General features: G+C 35.8%; 2 protein-coding genes across 3 annotated transcripts; one reads left to right on the top strand and one right to left on the bottom strand.

The window, feature by feature from the left end:
• The first annotated feature begins 1,898 nt into the window (after positions 1-1,898).
• Positions 1,899-11,843, top strand: LOC104244829 (uncharacterized). 2 transcript variants are annotated; one of them, XM_009800331.2, is made up of 10 exons: positions 1,899-2,374; positions 3,558-3,711; positions 4,841-5,015; positions 5,711-5,826; positions 6,823-6,882; positions 8,516-8,666; positions 9,350-9,416; positions 9,925-9,996; positions 10,100-10,165; positions 11,566-11,843. In XM_009800331.2, exons 1-10 carry the CDS (start codon positions 2,126-2,128, stop codon positions 11,698-11,700), a joined length of 1,245 nt encoding a protein of 414 aa, XP_009798633.1. In that variant the 5' UTR covers positions 1,899-2,125; the 3' UTR covers positions 11,701-11,843. The 2 variants fall into 2 exon arrangements, with proteins under 2 accessions (XP_009798633.1, XP_070030478.1); XM_070174377.1 differs by lacking the exons at positions 9,925-9,996; positions 11,566-11,843 and having other exon boundaries at positions 10,040-10,123.
• A 2,428-nt stretch (positions 11,844-14,271) lies between these two features.
• On the bottom strand, positions 14,272-16,993 carry LOC104244828 (small ubiquitin-related modifier 1-like). The gene is made up of 3 exons (XM_009800330.2): positions 16,768-16,993; positions 14,646-14,795; positions 14,272-14,459 (listed from the first exon to the last, which is right to left on the bottom strand). Exons 1-3 carry the CDS (start codon positions 16,837-16,839, stop codon positions 14,394-14,396), a joined length of 288 nt encoding a protein of 95 aa, XP_009798632.1. The 5' UTR covers positions 16,840-16,993; the 3' UTR covers positions 14,272-14,393.
• Positions 16,994-20,436: the final 3,443 nt, after the last annotated feature.

Raw genomic sequence — 20,436 nt, 5'->3', positions numbered from 1 at the left:
AAGAGAAATGAAATATTAATCAGGCTTTGTTCCTGTTGAATCCCTCCTGTTTAGATTTGTGTTTGAATATAATTTTCCTTTCTTTGTATAAAAATGTAGTTGATTGATTAAATGAGTAATGATGTCGCATATGTATAACTTCTTCATCTAATAATGTTAGTTTAAATTAATCAGAGAATAGTTAATCTGTTTTGATATTATGGTGTGTTAATCTCACGTTTTAGTATTATTAAATAATAGAATATAGAATGAAAGCAGTTTTTCTTTGTACAAACTCAGTCGCAATTTTCCATTCGCATTAGCCGTAAACTAGTAACTAATAAGTTACGTTTTTAGCATGTAATTAATTAAGAGATTTTCTTTTATTTTAGAGATGAACTTAATAGAAAATATAGTCACTGTAGGTTTATCCTTTTAAATAAAAATGAGACGAGCCTCGACAAACAAAAATGCACAAGCTGCGGGGCCCTCTAAATGTATATATTAAAATACTTAGAATTCGGGACAGACCGTTTAGCGAATTTTACGGCCTTCCCAAATTAACAATACGCTAGTTGCTTTAGGCGTACCTTTAATAATTTAACCTTCTTAAACACGGGTGCACATTGATGTGACCCAAATCCAAATCTCAACGGAGTCAAAATGTGTCGACGACCACGGGTGCATTGATTGTGACGTGGTTCGAGATGCATTTTCACGACGTTGCAATTCTATAAAAATAAATGATAATTATAAAAGCGGTTTAAACTTAATAAAAGCACATAAGTCACAACATGTATTTAAATCAGATATTTAGCCATTATAACAATTTAAGCGACCGTGCTAGAACCACGGGATTCGAGGGTGCCTAACACCTTCCCTCGGGTCAACAGAATTCCTTACTTAGAATTTCTGGTTCGCAGACTTCATTTGGAAAAGTCGAAAATTTCCTCGATTTGGGATTCAAGATAAACCGGTGACTTGGGACACCAAAAGCCAAACCTTTCCCAAGTGGCGACTCTGAATTAAATAAATAATCTCATTTCGAATATTGTCACTTAAATTGGAAAAACTCTCTCGCGCATTTAACCCTTCGGGGCGGGCGCGCAAAAAGGAGGTGTGACATGTGTATATATATACCAGGGAAAAAAACCAAAAAAAAATAAAGCAAATAAGTCAATGAAACAGGCAAAAATTGAATCGATTCGACTTAATTAGTTTGGTTCTAATTATTTAAAAAATTCACTAAATTTATTTAATTTCTTTTTAGGGAAAACTCAACTCAACGTGAATCGTGAACATCCTCACTCGTGTTGATTAAACAAATGATGAGAAATGACAAAAATGGTCCATTATGTCTGAAGATAAATAGAAAATAGTTCCTGAAATTATACTCTTGAGCAGTTTAGTCCTTTATGTGCTCCCAAAGCAAGCACTTTTGGCCTCCATTAAGTACTTAACAAACTAGGCGGTTAAATCTACTGAATTGTGAAAAGAAAATTCTAACTAGGAATAGCAAGAAAGTCCCATCAAATTCAAGAAAGTGCAACACCGAAAACTGGATCACATACCAAAAATAGACACACACACAAAAACAGAGCATAAATTACATCCCAAAAATATGCAACAAACATAAAAATAGATCAAAATTATCAAAAATTGCACCTCCAAATGTGAGTACACATTAAATATTTTTTCTTCACAGTTTCAGTTAAATGTAATAGTCTAGTTCTTTATAAATATTATTTTAGTTATACGACCAGATAATTCATAAAAAATAACACAAAAGATGTGTAAATAAAATATACTCTGTATAAAAGATCTTAGTAAAGTTAATTTTTTCTATTTTAATTGTAAAGGAATCACTTCCTTTATAAACTCCACATATATTTTTGATTTAACCTATTATATTCAATTTTTCATTCGATGAACCATAAGAAGAAATGTTTTCCACCTAAATGAAGCAACTGAAGTTGACATGTTAGCCGTCCAAATGTACTTCAAACAATGAAACGAGGGTCTAGGTCGACGTCTGAACTTTGAGTACTGTACCCGACATTCCCACCCCAAACCCGTCTCGAATTGACGGATCAACAAAATCCATTAATCAAATTTCGCCTTTGCCAGATTGTAAAACACGGGCACAATGCCGATAGCAGAGCCGATGAACGGCGACGGCAGCACAAGAATCGGAGTCAACGACATTGAAGACGCCATCGGTGTAGTGGAAATGGTGGGACCGTCTTCGATCACAGCCGTTGATTCTTCCTCTACAGCTGAATCTTCAATTTCCATTTGTGATGATGATCAAATTGCTCCTCTGTTGACCCAATCAGAGAGGCCTAAGATCAACATCTTCACCATCTCTTATCCTACTAGGCAAAAGCTCAATAAGGTGAACTCCAATTTTGAAATCATTAATTTTTTTTATTTTTTATTTTTTAAATTTGTAAATTTGCAGAGCTCATTTACTGAATTTTCAGTTGCCAGTTCTTTAGTTACAGGACTAGTCAAAATGCAACTTTTATATATCTAAGTTTTTATACAATGAATAATGTCAGTCATTAATTATTAGGTTTTAGTTCTATGCACTAATCATGTTACCATATTTACACAATAAAGTTATAAATAAGGTAACTACAGGTCAATTTTCTGACAAGCATATAGGTAACCTCGTAAAAATGGTAACTGAACCACTATACAAGTTAAAAAGCGCCAATAGTGTAGAAAAACCTTTACATTGTCGGTGTATATGAATTAAATCCTTAATTATTTGAGTATCAGGGTGAAATATTTGAAAAGATTGTAGTAAAAAATTGTTTTGCCTCAACAGTAATAGTGTCATATCAAATGGGACAAAAGGGAGTATGGTATGTTTGTTTCCCTTTTGAGTGCAGTACCTAGCGTTAAATTTCCAAAATGAAGAACGAAGAAAAAGAGAGATCAATAGAATGTTGAAGTTTTCTGCAAAAAGGTAGCTCTTTTTGTTTATTTAAAAATACATAGCATGTTGAATGTATTGAGCATCCTCTATTTTGGAAACAGTTGAGACGCATTCACAACATACATCAGGTAAGAGAGAGATTTTGATACAGTTAAGTCCGGAGAATGTAACATGATTACTACTATGGCATGTTTTTCTTTTTAGCAGTATTCTTATGTAGCTATAAAGTGTTTTTCTATCTAAGTGAATGTGCTTCTATCATCAGACGTGCATGCTGACTTATTCTACCTTAGATTCTAGGAATGACCTTTCTTTAGGCAACTTCTAGTCGTGATGCTAATATTTATGCATTTATTTTACCCCGTACTGTGACTTCCTCAAGGAGGGAATGCTCAGAGTTTGTTTTTGCACTTAGCTAGGTTGTTGTTTTCTTTATCACGAACCCAGTACTTTATACAAGCCCAAAAATGCCTATGCCTACTTGCATATTATATTTCCCTGCTCTGGTGCTTTTCTTTTTGTGTGGATAAATGTTCTGCTTTCGTGATTTATTCTAACGGTTTATGATATTGTGACATGAATCAAAATAATTCTTGTACTTTTTCATGCTTAATTAGGTTCTGACACCTTGCAGGAGGAAGTTATAAAAGTAGTTGAACCAGACAAATCGCCGTTTCTGCAGTTTATTGTCTGGCTGTGGAGTGGATCGAGGTACTCCGGTCTGCTATGCATGGTCTTGTCATCTATAATCTACTCAACAATGGGAGTTGTTTCAGATGTTTTTACTGGTCAGTAACTTATTTAAAACATTTGCATGTGTATTATATACATATATCAATGTAGCTACTGATAACTTAGAAATACAAAGATGTCATTGTCCTGTTTCCTGCCTGAAACTGATAGTCGGCTAAGTTCAGCGTAAGCTTTCATCTGTGGGCAACTGATCTTCATACAATAACCTGCCATTCTATACACACAAATTGAAGATGATAGTTAAATTTTACCTTGGGGAAGAGAGAGAGAGAGAGAGAGAGTCATTGTGACTATTTTTTCTTCTTTGTTAAGTCAACTTGGATTTTCTTTGGAGGAAAACCAGGGAAGGAGGGACTGGTGCCAGATTCCCTCTTAGCTGTTGTATTGTTCATATATCTAGAGAGACAGGATAGTGCATATTATATCCAAGCTCTTTTCGCAGCGCCTTCTGCACTGGGTTGTCAGGAGATTATTTCAGGGTTGATATGAGCACTTTGTTTTTCCTATGACATTTAGAGATTACAATTTTCATGGATATGGTCGGCGAAGGGTAGGCTCCTTTGGAACACTGCAGCAATTTTTCAGTATGTTGTTTAAGCCTATATCTTATGGATTTAGAGTATGAGAACAGGATTCTGCTATGAAGCTGACTCATGCAGGTTTTTAGTGTATATCAAAGGATCTTATGAAGTACCTAAACCCATGTTATTGCTGATACTTACGAGTATGTCACATCGTCTAGGCCAAATGAGGAGTCAAAGGACCACGGGTTTGAGCAGAACGCAGTAATTCTCGAGAGAAGAGCCCTGCACTTGCGTGCGAGACAGAGTAGTGTTTGTAGGTTCACTTTGGAGCAAAGCAATATAACTTTTAGCTCATTGTCCACTTCAGATTCCAGAACCTGGAGGTCTTTTGGCATTGCTTATCCTTTCTACTAGTATAATAGCGTCTAACTTGGTTCTGCCTTTGAATAGGCAATTGCAATGCAAGTTTAGATTTCTATATGGAAGTTCCTTGAGTAAGGTTTTGATGTTATTACTGTTATATGTCAACATATTTTGTATGTGGATACATACTTTAAGATGTATCCAGTGTTTCATGACTGCTTTTACTGTATACTCCTTTTACGCTAATATGATTTTTCGTTGTTTTTGGAAATGGCAGCTCAATCAGTACCTCTTTTTGAGATAGCCTTTGCAAGATGTACGGTAGTCCTAATTCTTTCCTCTGTGTGGTTGAGGAGAAGTGGCCAACCAATATTTGGACCAACAAGTGCCAGGAAACTTTTGGTCTTAAGAGCTCTCACTGGATACATCTCATTGATGAGTTTCATCTACAGGTAAGCAGTGTTTCTTAGACTGAGAAAAGAAACCCTAAACCCCTCAATCCGCGCTCCAATAAGGAACAGAAAGCAGAAAATGTCGAGGGTATCGATCTAATTAATAAGTTTAGAAGAATATTTACTACGGATGCAAGAAAACAGTCTTTCAACATTTAGGAGATGTGAGATGAATTCTTCCAGGTTGTTCCACTTATAAGTTCATCCTTATCTGGGTTCAGACTATTTGAGGGTTTGAATAACATGGCTCCATCTTGCAGACCTGAAAAAGTTACATATCCAACCTGTCATCCCTAGCTGTTAAAGTAACTAACTTAAGGAGTTTTAATTGAATAATACAAAAATTAATCACAATGTTGAATATTAAATGACTATCAATATCAATTGAGAATAATAAATAAAAATAAAAAGGTGAATTGTTTTATACACTTGATTTAGTAGTTATATACATAAGAAGTGCTGAGGACAAAGTTTAATGGGATTTAACAAGTTGGAAGGAGAAAAGCCAGATACAACACGTAAATGGATCCCATGGGTTCGAATTCTCCTTCATTTACATTAACATGGATGCCACTGTTCATGGTCAATTTACTCTACCATAATTATTTCCTTCCTCCGTTCATGCTACATCCCCTTTATTGTTCTATAAAACATGATTTACTAGTAACCATGAAACAGTCAATTTTATTTTTCAGCATCCAGCGGCTACCTGTGTCTCAGGCTATCATATTGAGCTTTACTGCTCCAATTATGGCTTCAACTGTGGCTAGAGTCACATTGCATGAGAAGTTAAAAATTGCAGAAATTGGAGGTATGGTCATATGCACAATCTATAGAACTCCAGGTTGATTTTTATTTTTTTTTTGTTATTTAAATTTGTATGGTGTGTGCATGGTTTACTATTTCAAATTGATTGAGGTTTTTTAAGCTGATAAAAAGACCATATTATTCACGTTTGGGTTTTAGGGGCTCGCAGATAGTTGAAAATCTGAAAATCTTCTGGACCCCTGTGAAACTGAGAGAACTGTGAACGTACACACATCATTGTAAATTGGTTGCGCAACTCCGGTCCTTTTCCTTCTTCTTGTAGACTGTCCCTTGGAATGGAGCAGAGATTCTTGAAAATCTGAATTTCCCATGAACCTTTAACTGAAAGATAAATGGATATAATACATTATTCTTGTGTTCACCATACAACACTGCAAGTCCATTGCAATGTATGATCCTTCTATGTTCCTTCTCTTTGACAGCCTCCTTATTTTTTGGTGCTCTGAGGGTGGGAAAATATATGATTGAAAAGTTGAATTTTCCTTTTTGAGAAGGTAACATAAAATTTGAAGTTTTTTCTTTGCCCCATAAAGCTTAAAAATATTGATCTTAGATTCAGTGGTTCCCTTTCTTACCATCTGCCAGCTTAAGGAATCAGGATCATCTGAGAGTTCCTTCAACACTTCCAGTTTGTCTATCAGTTGGGCCATGCTTTCAATTTCTCAAACTTGGTTATCTTTCCCATCTATTGCTGCTCTGCATTGAGTAATAGATGTTTCAGTGTTGATGGCAAAACTGTACAAGCCAATGTACTCTTTTGTAAGATGAATATCTGTCTAATGGAGATTTTCTATTGTGAATTATGAATTATATGCTTTTAGAGGACTCTTATTAGTTAACCAAGAAATTTGCTGTTTCTAGCTTCGAGAAAGCCACTGTTTTTTGAATAGGTTTTTCTTTTGCTTTTAGAGGACATTTCTTGTATTTTTTATCTCTTATTCTTTTGTGGGTATTCTTTATCATTATTGCCTTATTGCAGGTTTAGCGAGCAGTTTCTTTGGTTTGCTGTTCATTTTTCAGCCAATGTTCAAACCACAAGGTACAGAAGATAGTAAATAACTAAATATCTGTAACTGTTTCTGAACTAACAAAGTTTTTTTGAGAGTTGGTACCAAACTATTAGGAGTTGGCATCAGACGATTCAAGTGTAAATCAACAAGTAGAACTAAATGCAGCCGACCCTGCCCTTGTTTCTAAGGGAGATCCCAGTGAACTAGGGACTTAGGGGGGGGGGGCAGTTGTTCCTTACTTGACCTTCAGGCATGAACCCAAGGCCAATTAAAGCTGTAATAGGCATTTCTACTTTTGATATTAGACCTCCTAAAAAGGAGAGCTTTTTTGGGCAGGGGCGGACCTACTGTCAGGGTAGGGGGGGTCACCGGAACCCGTTAGCCTCTGGAAAACAATGTATATATATCTTGTATGTATATGCATATACATCGAGGACCCCATAGATAAATTACTTTGTGCCCCCTAAATTACAAAATGGCGGATGGTAGCTTTGGTCAACTGGACTTCAAAACCCCCTTTCCATACTATGGCAACCGGGGATCGAAACCCGGCTCCCTGCACCTTAGTGTTTTTCTTTTTCTTTATTGAATTTAATGATAGTTTATACTGCTAGTGCTTAGTAGTCAATTGGTTTATGTTTTTTATTTATCTTTCTTGAATTATAGTATTAGTATTACTACTTGATTTTATTCTTTTCAAATCCCTCCCTCAAAATCAAAAGCCCCAAACCGTAGCTCCTTTCTCCACAAATAGAAAAATACAAACCCTTCTCTCTCTTCAACAATCACCTCGACAAAGAGCAGTAACTATCGACTCTGACGGTGTCGACGATGATGACGGAGAGTTTGTACTTTGCGGATAAGTTATCACTATCATTAAGTTTCCAAAGAGTTGCACCCCAAACTTTGTCGCTAGTTATTAGCATATATAAAGACAGTGGTGCCTCGTCACACTTAAATCCTGCGTCCGCCTCTGCTTGCGGGTGTGGGAGAATTAACTTGGGAAAAAATGTTTTGCTTTCAAATTTTAACTGTTAGACCTGTAGGAAGGGAACTTATCCCATTCAGAAAGAGTATCCCAAAAAGAAATCCGTATCCTTTCCATCACCGCAATCCGACTTCTGTTAAGAGTACTGCTCTTGGACTTGTGTCACCTTCATTCTTACAATTGTCCCTTTTCTTCTACCTGCAGTGGTTCATGCCTTGCTCATTCTTCCATTCTCTGTGGTACCTTAAAAAGAGTGGCTCTTTTTATCCCTACCAGGATGTGATTTCCTACCCATACGGTAGTTTATTTACTTGTACCAACTCATTCTAAAGGCCCTCCATTCATGAATTGTATGATTTTCATATGTATTCTGTTGGAGCAAAGTCACTTGATTTTATAGTCCTTTACATTTTAAAATTATATTTTAAATGATTCGACCAGTTTGCCTGATGGTTGAACTAGTAGATAACTGACCTACTGCCCTCTGTAAATTGAGCATGCGGCCTGGATTTATACTATGCTTATAGGAAGAAATGAACTGCTTGCACTAGGAGTGACGATGAACTGTGCCTTGTTGTATGTTTGGAAAGACTGATTTGCTCAATAGGGGAAAAACTTAGAATCTCATTTGGTTTCTTATTTGAATTCTCAAAGTATTGGAGCTTTTCTCACAGGAGCTTTCCCAAGTTCTATAGAAGCCAGTGAATCTCATTTCAAGGGTAGCCATCACATTTTTGCTGGTTTGGTTGGCTTATTTTCATCTGCTGCTACTGGAGTCACCTACTGCCTTACGAGAGCAGGAGCCAAGGCAGCAGATCAACCAGTGTAAGATTGTTGGCTTGCTTCTCTAATCTTAAGAATGTATCATCATTATTAATATGTTTTGGCTTGACATTCTTTCTCTTTCTCTCTTTTCCCTAATGAGAAGGAAAAGGTGTAGTAATTCATTGTAGCGTATGGAGGAACATAGCCTTCTAATCTGTTGTAGGTCAGTCTAGGGAATAATTTTCTTTACAGATTTAAACCACATGGAGGACATGAATACCGATCAATTCCATACATGACATAAATGGTTAGTTATGTAAGACAGTGGTCTTGCCAAGAATCACAACCAGGAAGATAGGATTTTCCAATTTGTGCTTTGATCACACCCAACTTTGGTTAACTCACAATAAGTCAAATTCCTCAACATGTTCTAAAGAACTGCAGCAACGTGTAGAAAATAGATTTTTTCCATTCTGGCTGTCACTCCGAAAGCTCACCAAGTGTAGAGGTAGTTTGGCAAGATTTTTCAAAGGTTTTTTATTTAAACAATTGTGATCATGTGTCCTTTAAAAGAACAATTTAGATGTAAAAACTCCTTTGGCCTTCTTACCTATGTTAACTAGTCAAAGACTGAAGAATCTGTAAGTAGTAGCTGTTTATAATATCTAATTGTATTATGGTTTATTCAGCTGACTGTTTTCTCTCATAATATGCTTCTTAAGCAAGTAACATTTTTCTTTCAGGCTTCCAGTTTTTTCATTTGTCCTGTTTGCTAGTCCTGCTGCTGTGATGTCTACATTTGCCTTTGAAGTAAGATATCGTACATGCCGTTAGTTCTTTGTGAAATAAAAGGGAAATACATTTAATCATGGTAGATTAGAACTGTTGCAACTTTCATATGATGTTTGCCGAGATATATATTCATTAAGCATCCACAGAAGTTCACTATGACATGTACATTGATGCTAGTGTAAAAAATATTTCGGATATAATTGTTTATTGGCAACTTCCTCTCCATGAATAATATTGTTCAGAAAATGGACGGCCATCTTTAAATATTTGTGAAGTGATAATTTGAATTGCCAACCAACTTTTTTGGTAAAGAGGTTATAGTTACTCCCTCCGTATCAATTTATGTGAAACACTTCCTTTATTAGTCCATTCTGTTTTGATAGCGGCCTGTCTCTCTCTGTATTTATGAGTATTGATTGGAGTGTGGGTGTTCTTATCTTGGCAACCTTTTAATAATGTATAGATAATTATCCTTCTTGGCTTTCGGTAGTTTCTTTTTCTAATTGTCTTATTTTGTCAAATGCAGAATTTTGTACTCCCTAGTTTCTATTCTTTCCTTCTAATGGCTGTACTTGGTGTACTAGCTTTCTTTGCAGAGGTACTATTCTTAACTCTAATTCTGTCATGTGATCCAATATCAGGAACTCTGATTCCGTAGACCCGTCCTCCAATTTGTGCTAATAACCTATTACTCTCCATAGATAACTTTAGCACGTGGACTTCAGCTTGAGAAGACCAGCAGAGTTGCCAATATCCAGTTTATTGAGGTATAGATCTGATCAAGTTGTTTGTTGAGTTTCCTCTTGTATAATTTAGCTTTATATACCAGGGATTGCCTTATCTGCATAATATTTTTTTTCAATAAGTTATTTGCACAAACTGTAGATGAAGATTAGTCTGTTGTCTTACCTGTTTGCTTGATTTTGTCAGAACAACATTGATAATTAATGACATTTCGGAATGGTGAAGTTTTCTTTATGTTAGTAGCTTAGTGCTAGTATTAAGTAATTAAAAGTCTCTTTTTTAAAAGTTCGAGCTTTTAAGTGAGGTGTTCATATAATTGAGTCCATCGCTCAAATGGTTATTGTACTATTGAAGATTATGTAGTAAAGTCCTTTTTTTGGTAATAGAAAAGTCACTTTTCTATAACCATGTCACACCAAAAATCACTTGACCGGATTTGTCTAGGTTTCGTCTGCCAAAAGCTTATGTGACATTTTTATATCAGTCCACATGGTCTTAACTAATACCAAAACTAAAAATAAATCCCGACCCACAACAACTCGACCCGCAACAACCTCAAAAGTGAAATTTTGGACTGGAGTGAAACCATGCCCTTAATCGACTTGCCTGAGAGATGAGGAAGACACTGTTTTTATAAAATAAGGAGGGAGCTAGGGTTTTTGTATATTGAAATCAGGTTGTTGCAGGTCGGGTTTTATTTTTAATTTTGGCATTAGTTAAGTCCATGTGGACTGATACAAAATGCCACATTAGATTTGGCAGCCGGAACTTGGACAAATCCGGACAAATGATTTTGAGATTGATACGTGTATAAACAAGTGGTTTTTCTGGGGGGGTTTTTTTTTTTTTTTTTAAAATGTCTTTACAGCATATTCTCTCATAATTGAGTGACCATTTGAGCAATGGACTCTCACACATTTCAAGTGAAAGTAGGAAAAAGTTTGAATCCCAACATACCATTGTTAAAGAATTTCCGTATGCTTCACTCACAAAAAATCTGGCTCACACTTGAGGGCAATGTTAGAGATACAATTAAATCAATAACATGTCAAGCTTTTAGATGATGTGGTAACGTAATTCAAACTCTAACTAGCAGTTATAAATATTTGAATGGTTTATTCTTGGATTGGGTGCATGTGGAACTCTTTGCAATTCAACTATGCAAGGTGCTACTTCGCTAGGGACTTGTCAACAGTACTTGCTTCACTGCCATTGCAAATTCATATTCCTCTGCCAGAGACCAGCCATGCGATTAATTTGAAAGTCCCCCTGTTATTTATGTTTATTCCTTCTGTATGAAAATTAGTTTAATACTAGACATCTGTGTTTGGTGTGTCAATGTCGAGCTTTGCTTTCTGCTAATATTATGTTGAGGCCTCTTTGTGTTGAACTTGAACTGAACGATATTGTTTTTTTATTTCAGGCTGCGCTTTCACAATTTCTTGGAATGGGCTCATCAAGAATCATTCCATCTTTTGGCAGATTATTTGGATGTATAATAATCTTAATTTCAGCATGTTGTACCATGTATATTGGACCCGAGAAAGAGATTGAATGACAAAGTCAGGACCATTCTTTTTCATTTGCCTGCGCTGTATGGTCTAATGTGCACGAATTCCTTCTTGCACTCCACCATTCTGTCCATTGCTTCAAGGGGTACTTCCCTTCTTCATGAGTGCAATGAATCCCGGTTTCTGCAAAGACTTAACTCACCATGAGCTTGTACAACCGGAGTTCCTACATTGGAAGTGTAATGATTCCGTCGTCTTTTTCCACTTGTAATAGCTTTAATACGTTTCAAAAGATGGACGCGAAGGGGCTATTGCTTCTGATCCCAGAGCGAGAGTACCTATAACCGATAGAGGTTATCAAAATAGAGACGCTTTCGCTTCCAACCAAGAAGTTGGGTAATCACCATTGGCCTCTTGGGGGAAGGGGGAGGGCGGAGAGGATTGGAGAGTGAGTTCCAATTTTATTTTTTTTTAAACAAAGGAAATAAAACTGCAGTTCATATTTTTGATTCCTCGTTGGACTCCAATGTATAAAAAATCCTAGATATGTTTGATTCGTGTCACAGGAAAGCTATACTTTCAACTGGTGTTGTCTGGCATATGCTTTGGCTTCACAATGCTACTATTGTTCTTCTATTGGCTATAAAGAAATTTAGTTTTTCAACAGAAATCTTTAGGCAAGGGGTTTTTCGATCTCAACACTTCTTGCTTCACACCTAGATGAAGTTCTGATACACAAGGACTTGTGAACAATTTATTCTAAACTGTTTCTAATTATAGAAATATAGAAATGAGTTCTTTTTTAGATGGACTAAAAAGGAGAGTGTGCCACGTGGGACAGAGGAAGTATAGATTATCCTGTTTCTCAAATAGCTCTATTGAACTGAGCTGCGTATTCATGTTTTGATCTGAGTACAGATTCATATCTCGGGTTTAAAATATGTGTGGCTATATCTTGCCAATGGCCTTGTTTAAGAGCTTTCACTAAACATTCATTGATGCTAGATCATTGGGGTGATCAACCTTCTTTTTTGAGTCATGTTGTATCATCCTTTTGATATGGAAATAGCATGTTAAATGGGTATGAGCTCTAAAAGGTGATTTGGGAAGATGACTTCCGACATTCATCATCAAAAGGAGGGACATACTTCTGCCACGGACTTACAGAGTTGTTGACTTAGAGCCCGTTTGGATTGGCTTATTTTAAAAGTTTTTAAGTCAAAATTGATTTTAAGTCATTTTGTAGTGTTTGGATAAAATAAAAGTGTTTTTAAGCACTTGTTTTTTTAGCTAAAAAGAACAAAAATAAGTCAAAAGCCAAAAGCTAGAATTTTTATCTAATGATCCAAACGGGCTCTTAATATTTTCCTCTATCGAGGGAATAAAGAAGGTTTCGCTGCATAATAGTTGTTAAGAGGTTATTGAAGTTTTGAACTCGTGATGTTACAACCCAAGTTGAGGTTTCTTGATCATTAGTTGTCTCCTTTATGACCACCTTGTAAAGCTTAGTGTTTGAATTATTTTCAAATGGTTTAAACCAGGGGCGGATCTACAGTCTAAAAAATGGTTCACGTGAACCCGTGGTCCTCGGGTTAAAGTATAGATATGATGTACATAATTTGGGAAAAATAAATAAATAAATATATATATTTGATGGAACCCATGATCAAAAGAGATAGAAGTGGTGCATTGATTTTGGTCTCTTATTTCCAATAACCTTAAGGTCTGGTGAGTCCCCTATCCCCTACCAACTTTTTTGTTTATTTTTTTTAAAAAGTAATGGTGAGTCCATCCTCCGAAAATCCTAGATCCGCCTCTGGTTTAAACCACAGAGTTTATAAATGTTTGTAAATGTTCATTTCTAAATGTTTTTTGAGAATAATTGTATTTTAGACTGGACGCTTTCTGTAAATCGATGTATAAAATTGCAATACTTTGTAGAACTATCAATAAACCTCACAAAACTGTACTCCATCTATGTACCCCTAAAGCAATATGAACAACTCTGGTTCTAGTTTTAAAGAGAATCCATGAATAAGGTTAAAGGGTCTCTATTTTGATCACTAGAGCGAAGACTTATAGGAGTACTATAAAAGCCACTAGTTAGCAATTTTAACATCAAAGTCTTAAGACCTTCAAAGGGATAGCCAATTCTGCAAGATTCTTGAAAGATGAGCGCAATGTTTTGGTATTGTTCCAGACTTTTTCCTCTCCAGTTGTCCAAACTCTTTTGGGGTGAATTGCACAAATAACATCATTCTGAGTTGCTATTTAAGTTTGGATCCTGTTTACATAAATTTAGCCAAAATAGCTTACGGGTCAGAAGTTGACGAAAACTTAGCCACAAGTGATACAAGTGATTGCCAGAAGTTAGCATGGATGGACAGAGACTTGCCCTGCCACAAGTCGGGATCAATAGGACTTTAATACAAATGTGTCGTAACTTTGGAACTTCAAAACTCCTTGCCCGGTCGAACAATGCTACATAAATTGGTATAACAAACTAATATCTCAACTTCTATTATTCCAACTAGTGATAGAGAAAGCTAAAAGGAGACGGATTTCATGATTTTCTTGTAGGAGAACAGTAAGATAAAGTTCAACCTAGTTGGAGCAAGTTAAGTAAGCAAGGTCATATTCATTAAATTACATGGGTCATAGGGTTACAAAACCCCGTCCCATTTATGTTCAGAATCATGAAAACACATACTAATATGTCCATTAACAAAGGGGAGAAGATTCAGAGAGTTGTGCCTCCAGTTTGATGCAACATTGCATCAATTTCATCACCATCTTCCATCTCCAGCTGAAGCAAAGATGAAAAATTGTAAGAAATAGGAAAATTGGATACTGAGTAATGAGTAAGCAAATGAGTAAGTAGAATGAGTGGGTATTTTCTGTCCTATTGTTTCTGACCCCCTGTTTTCCCTTTTTATGGCTTACTCTACAGTGTGTGTGTGTGTGTGTGTGTGCGAGAGAGAGAGAGAGAGACCTCATCCGGAGTCTGCTCCCCACGAAGACGACGACCATCAAACAAGAAGGCAATTGAATTGAAATCAACTGACTGCCTGTCACAATAAGCATTCATCAGTTTTTTTAGCTGAGTGCTTCTTTTGATTCTGAAAAAGACCTCATTCCCATCCTGCAACCAATAAACCATCCAGATCAATCATACTGTTGGCCGCTTTCCTCCTCATTAGCGTGTGCATATGGACATTTTCTGAAATGTTAATAGGCTGCTATAATCCATACAACGATGACAAAAAGAAGATAAAAAGAAGGGAAAAGGAACCAAAACGTCCATACAGATCATTAATACAAGCAGATATGGGGTCAATCACACTATAGTTCTCCAGGCAAAAGACAAGACTGTACGGATTAGCAAAAGAAAATTAACCCCAAAATCGGAGGGTAGGTTTCCAAGTAATGGTATTTTCCAGCCAACCCAGGTTCACCTTGTCTTAACACAGAAAAGCACATGGCTAGATGTAAATCATTGTTGATAGTCCTCTTTTACCAAAGCCAAAGAAACAAATCATCAGTTCCATTCTTTTCATTACTTTCTATAAGAAATCCCACAATCACCACCAGAATCTACCACTGACAACTACAGGGATCACACTGTGATCCTTTACATCCACAATGTGTGTTAACCTAAACTATGGTTGGTTTGGCATTGAACAAACAAAATTTGTACAAAAATCTCGAAAGAAACAATTTACCACAGTACAACCGATAAATGGTACACCACTGCCATCCTCACTTCTACAGGCACCAAATGCTTGTATATTTGATTGAAACTACCATCTTCAACCCAAACAAAAGAAGCAACAAGGTCACTTTTATTATATAGAAAAATATCTTTTTTATCCCAAAAAACTACCTGGACGCATTATTCTTAAATGAATTCTTTCCAAAAGAAGCCTGAAAATGTAGTTTCATCAGTTCTCTGAGTTAATAGAAAAACTTAATGAAACACTGCACCATATTTATGTATCTTTTTTTTTTTTTTTTGCAGATCAACTGAATAAGCAATAGCACCAATTTCCCTATTCCGAATCTGGCTTTAGGTTGTTTTTCCTTTCTCTTTTCTTTTAATTCAACCTCTTTAAGAGGCTTCCTTTTAGTTAAGATTTTTTTTAGGACGGATACTCAAATATCCTTTTAGTTAAGACTTCCAAGCAGATTAGCACTTAAAATGAGGTTTTCATGCCTTGGCACTTGCAGCTCTCACTTCATGAAAAAGAGAAAACATAAGTAAATTTTGAGGTAGTCCAATTGTTAGAGGGTGTATTTTGAATTTAGGCGCAATGGGTTAATACAATATTGTAAAATAGGTCAATATAAATGCCTTACAAGACAACCTAAAGATGAAAGCCTGTGATTAAGAAACACTTGAAAACATTACGTAGTTTTTTGATAATTGCACTCAAGTGTGTAGCCTAGAGGTTGATGAAGTTTTATTGACGACAATGGGATACCAAGGTTTCAAATTCCACAGAGGCTACAATACCAAGTGTTCTGTTACCCATTTGCCTAAGCCTAGGTGATTTGGTGTAACATAATTCAAGTTCTTAAAGAACGTAGCCTCAAAAGTCATACAAGAAAAGTGAAGTAAAACTTCCCTACACCATAAAAAGAAGCCTAATTCACTATGAAAACTAAATAGAAGATAAGTTAGAGAAAATTTCTAGCCATCAAACTACCTAAAATCAATTAAGAGCAAAAATACAAGTAACTGTCTATAATTGTCATGAATAGGCAACCTAGAAAAGAGGACAACGTTACAACCAACTAAACCGCTAAAAATTCTTTTCATTATATGTACTCGTTCCTTCCCAATTTATGTGATCAGATTTCATTTTAAATTTTTCCTTTCAATATTTAGAAAAAGTTCAGCAAACGTTGTATGGAGCTATACCCTGCAAGCAAAACTACTGAAAATCAAACAGCGATAAGGAAAAATCAGAAGAATCTAAAAGGATCATATTCTAAAACTAAACAAAACACTCAAACGTTACAAACACCCGTACCAAACGAAACCCTAGGTTTTCATACGCTATATGCACGAGTGTGAGTGTGTGTGCGTGTGAAAGAGAGATAGAACAGAGAACCTGGCCTTTGACTTTAAGATTGATGTGAACTTGATCGCCGCTGGGCTTCTTGTCTTCCTCTGCTTGCGACATTTTTCTCTCCCAAAAAGCTCCTCTCTCTCTCTCTCTCTCTTTGGCAAAGCAATAGAATTATTGTTTCAAAAGTACAGGAGGGAGTGGGTTTTATCTTTTTATATTTGGACTCAGTTTTGTATTGGTCACGGTGACCCAGGGCCTTTTAATAGTCATTGGCTTAAAAATCACGCACCTTTTTTCATTTTTTTTAGAATTCCCCAAAATCCCCCGAATTATACAATATTATACTTCATATTAAAATTCCCTTGTTTGCATTCTTATAGCCTTTTTGGCCAAGCTTCTTTTTTGCCAAAAGTATTTTTTTTGCCAAAAGCACTTTTGACAAAATTAAGGTATTTGGCCAAGCTTTTAGAAGGAAAAAAAGTGTTTTTGAGGAGAAGCAGAAGCAGTTTTGGAGAAGTAAAAAAAATTAGTTTCTCTCCAAAAGCACTTTTTTGAGAAGCACTTTTGAGAAAAATACACTTAGAAGCAGTTTTTTAAAACTTGGTCAAACAGTAATTGCTGCTCAGAAGTGCTTTTCAAACTAATTAGCCAAACACAAACTGCTTCTAACCAAAAGTACTTTTGAGAAAAGCACTTTTGAAAAAAAAGCACTTCTCAAAATAAGCTGATTTTTGCAGCTTGGCCAAACGGGCTATTAGACGTGTTTTTACTAGAAAGAATTACAAGAAAGTACAATTGAGATCACACCATAACAAAAAATGGCCCATGTTTTTATGTTTTACCCAACCTAGCTCATATTGTACATATTTTGAAAGCACTAGCAAATTCAAAATCTATGGAGTTAAATTTGTATTCTCACAACCATTGTATTCACTCTCTTTTCTTCTCACATCTTCTACATATGCTTCAAGAGGCCTTCCGCCATTACTGCCTCTCCCATGTGTCACCTTGTTGCAATGTAAGAAAATTAAAGAGTAGAATTTCACCATTGAAGACTATTCAAAGCTTTGCTTTTGAAAATAGGATTTTTTTTTTGAGTTTGTTAGTTATTTGGATTGGGTGTTGTTCCAATTGATTGAAAATATCAAAAGGAGTTCAAAATTTCAATTAGAAGTGATTTTAAGTAGATTTGAACAAGATTTGAGTTAAATTTCAGAAAAGATGCAAGGAAGAAGACGCAATCAGTTTTTTGTATAATTATGTATAATCTGTATAATAGTGTATATGGGTGTATAAACACATCTTATACACTTTTATACACCTTTATACAAGCATTTGTAGATGAACTTCTTCCAAGATTTTCAATTACAATTCTTGTTCAAAACCAGTCCAAATCTCAATTAAATGACTTCAAGTTTTATATATAACCTCCTTATACTATTTCTAACTATTCTAAATATCACTCACTCCAAATTTCTCACAAAAATCAAATTCGGAATCTAAACCCACATATTTAAGCTTGTTAAAAATCTAATTTTCACCATTCAAATGGATTTGGTTTGTTGAACTAATATTTGAGTTATAGTTGTTGATTCGAAAATTAACTTAAAAGTTTGAACAATCTTTTTAAAAATTAAATAGTAATTTTGAGAATTTATTGGAGTTGGATGTTGAATCTTAGCCTATTATTCTTGGGCTAGTTAGTTGTAAATTGAAATATGGGATATAAAATTGAAAAGTAGGGATCTCAGTTGTTCCTATGTGAAATTTTCCCTTTTTACTACGTGCTCCTATTTAACTCAGCCTAAAATTTCCTAAACTATTAATTCTTTTGTCAATTACCTACTTAAACTATTTGGTATCCCCAAAACTCCCTTGAACTATATTCTCTTATGTATTAAAATCTCATGTTTGAATTCTTAGAGGTGCGTCTGCCAAACTGTACTAACTTATGGTTTGAACTAAGTTTTTCATGTAGTTTACACATAAGGTATACTCTTGGATGACTGGCTAATTCTAAGAGTTTTGACCAAAATATGATCAAATACAATGCATAAATTTTAGGTTTAATTGTGATTATACTTTATGCTAGACTCCAATTAGATAAATCTTTATTTACATTTACTTTATAGCATAATAAAAAAATAAATGAAGGCATATAATGTTGTATTTCTGAAAAATCATCTTATATTACATAAAAAAGATTACACAAAATAAAATTTCGCAAATAAGCAACCAATCGGCCAGCAATTACATTCTCTAATTCTAAATACGAAAACAGGTCAAAAATACTCCTTTACTATTCGAAAATATTAATTTATACCCTATGTTATACTATTGGTTCACCACTGCATGATACAAAAATTTCCCTCTGTCGTTAGGTCCATCCACCGTAAAAACATTATCACACATGGCCTGACATAACGCTGAGGTGGATATCACGTGGCATGCCACTTCATCGCATCTATCCCATTTTACTTTCTCCCCTACTGTCACGACCCCAAACCCGGGCCCGGTCGTGATGACGCCACTCGTGAAGACAAGGTCAGCCAACACACTCCCAATTCATTTTAAGCAATTAAAATAATATGAATTAAGTCTTTAACATAATAAAAAAATCCCCAAAATAAGGTGAATACTACGGTTTGCGGAATAGACATAGCCCGACATCGGGGTATCACCAGTCATGAGCATCTATCATAAAAACTACAAGTTTGAAAGAGCCTACACAACTATTACATGGCTAAAACAGGAGAAAAATAAGATAGAGGGAGAAGCACTGGGTTGCGAATGTCGGGCAGCTACCTAGTGAATCTCCGAAGTCTGCTAGAAGCTCTTAACCCTCGCAAGCAGGACCTGAAGCGCCTGAATCTGCACATGGGGTGTAGGGAGTAAAGTGAGTACTCCAACTCAGTGAGTAATAATAATAAATGCAGACTGAGCAATAAGAAATCACGTAAAAGCACATCAACAAGTTATAAAGAAGCACTAAAAGCCACTAAAAATAATGAAACGGTGAAAGTATGTAAAGTCACTTTAGTTTAGTTTAAGCTTCTTTAGAAATGCCTTTTTAACAGTTAAGCAAGTAATTGACAGGCAACTAGAAAAGATAAACACATAAAGAACCGCCCCTCAGGCACAATACCAGCAAAATCAACCCCTCGGGCAACACATGGAACAACACCAGCCCCTCGGGCTATATCTCAAATCACAATGGGTACCCGTACTCACTAGAGGTGTGTAGACTCCTGGAGGGGCCCCTTACGGCCCAAGCACAATATCAAGTCATCTCGTGGCATAATCAATAGGATCTAGGCGTCATATCAACAAGCCACCCCGTGGCGTACAATCTAGGCCCTCGGCCTCATAATCATGAATCAGTGTATGCTCACAACACAGGCCCTCGGCCTTACTCAGTCAAAATCTCATAAGTCACTCAGGCAATAGTAAAACATCATGCTCAGCCCAAATTACCATTTAAAATGTCATTTAATATATTAAAACAGAGTAAACATGGCTGAGTTATGAAAACAGCAGAATATTGTATGACAGAGTACAAGTATAAAGTCAAGACAGTGAGGAAATATCAGTAAAAATCTCCTAAGGGTACAAATAATTGGCACGAGGCCCAAATATGGCTTTCATCCCAAAACATGATGATAGCAAATAGTTTTCAATTAAATACGCGGTAAAGCAGTCATTCGGGATGGA

The sequence above is a fragment of the Nicotiana sylvestris genome, chromosome 5 (assembly GCF_000393655.2).
Source record: "Nicotiana sylvestris chromosome 5, ASM39365v2, whole genome shotgun sequence".
In the NCBI taxonomy this organism is placed as follows: domain Eukaryota; kingdom Viridiplantae; phylum Streptophyta; class Magnoliopsida; order Solanales; family Solanaceae; genus Nicotiana; species Nicotiana sylvestris.
The sequence above is the reverse complement of the archived record's forward strand: the minus strand, read 5'-3'. Positions and strand labels throughout refer to the sequence as shown.

Coding starts and splice junctions, on each gene's coding strand:
- LOC104244829 (XM_009800331.2), top strand. CDS start 2,126: ATGCCGATAGCAGAGCCGATGAACGGCGACGGCAGCACAAGAATCGGA. Junction 5,016..5,710: donor TTGATGAGTTTCATCTACAG/GTAAGCAGTGTT, acceptor TTTATTTTTCAG/CATCCAGCGGCTACCTGTGT. Junction 10,166..11,565: donor CCAATATCCAGTTTATTGAG/GTATAGATCTGA, acceptor TTTTTATTTCAG/GCTGCGCTTTCACAATTTCT.
- LOC104244828 (XM_009800330.2), bottom strand. CDS start 16,839: ATGTCGCAAGCAGAGGAAGACAAGAAGCCCAGCGGCGATCAAGTTCAC. Junction 14,796..16,767: donor ATCTTAAAGTCAAAGGCCAG/GTTCTCTGTTCT, acceptor TATTGGTTGCAG/GATGGGAATGAGGTCTTTTT. Junction 14,460..14,645: donor GGGAGCAGACTCCGGATGAG/GTCTCTCTCTCT, acceptor TCTTTGCTTCAG/CTGGAGATGGAAGATGGTGA.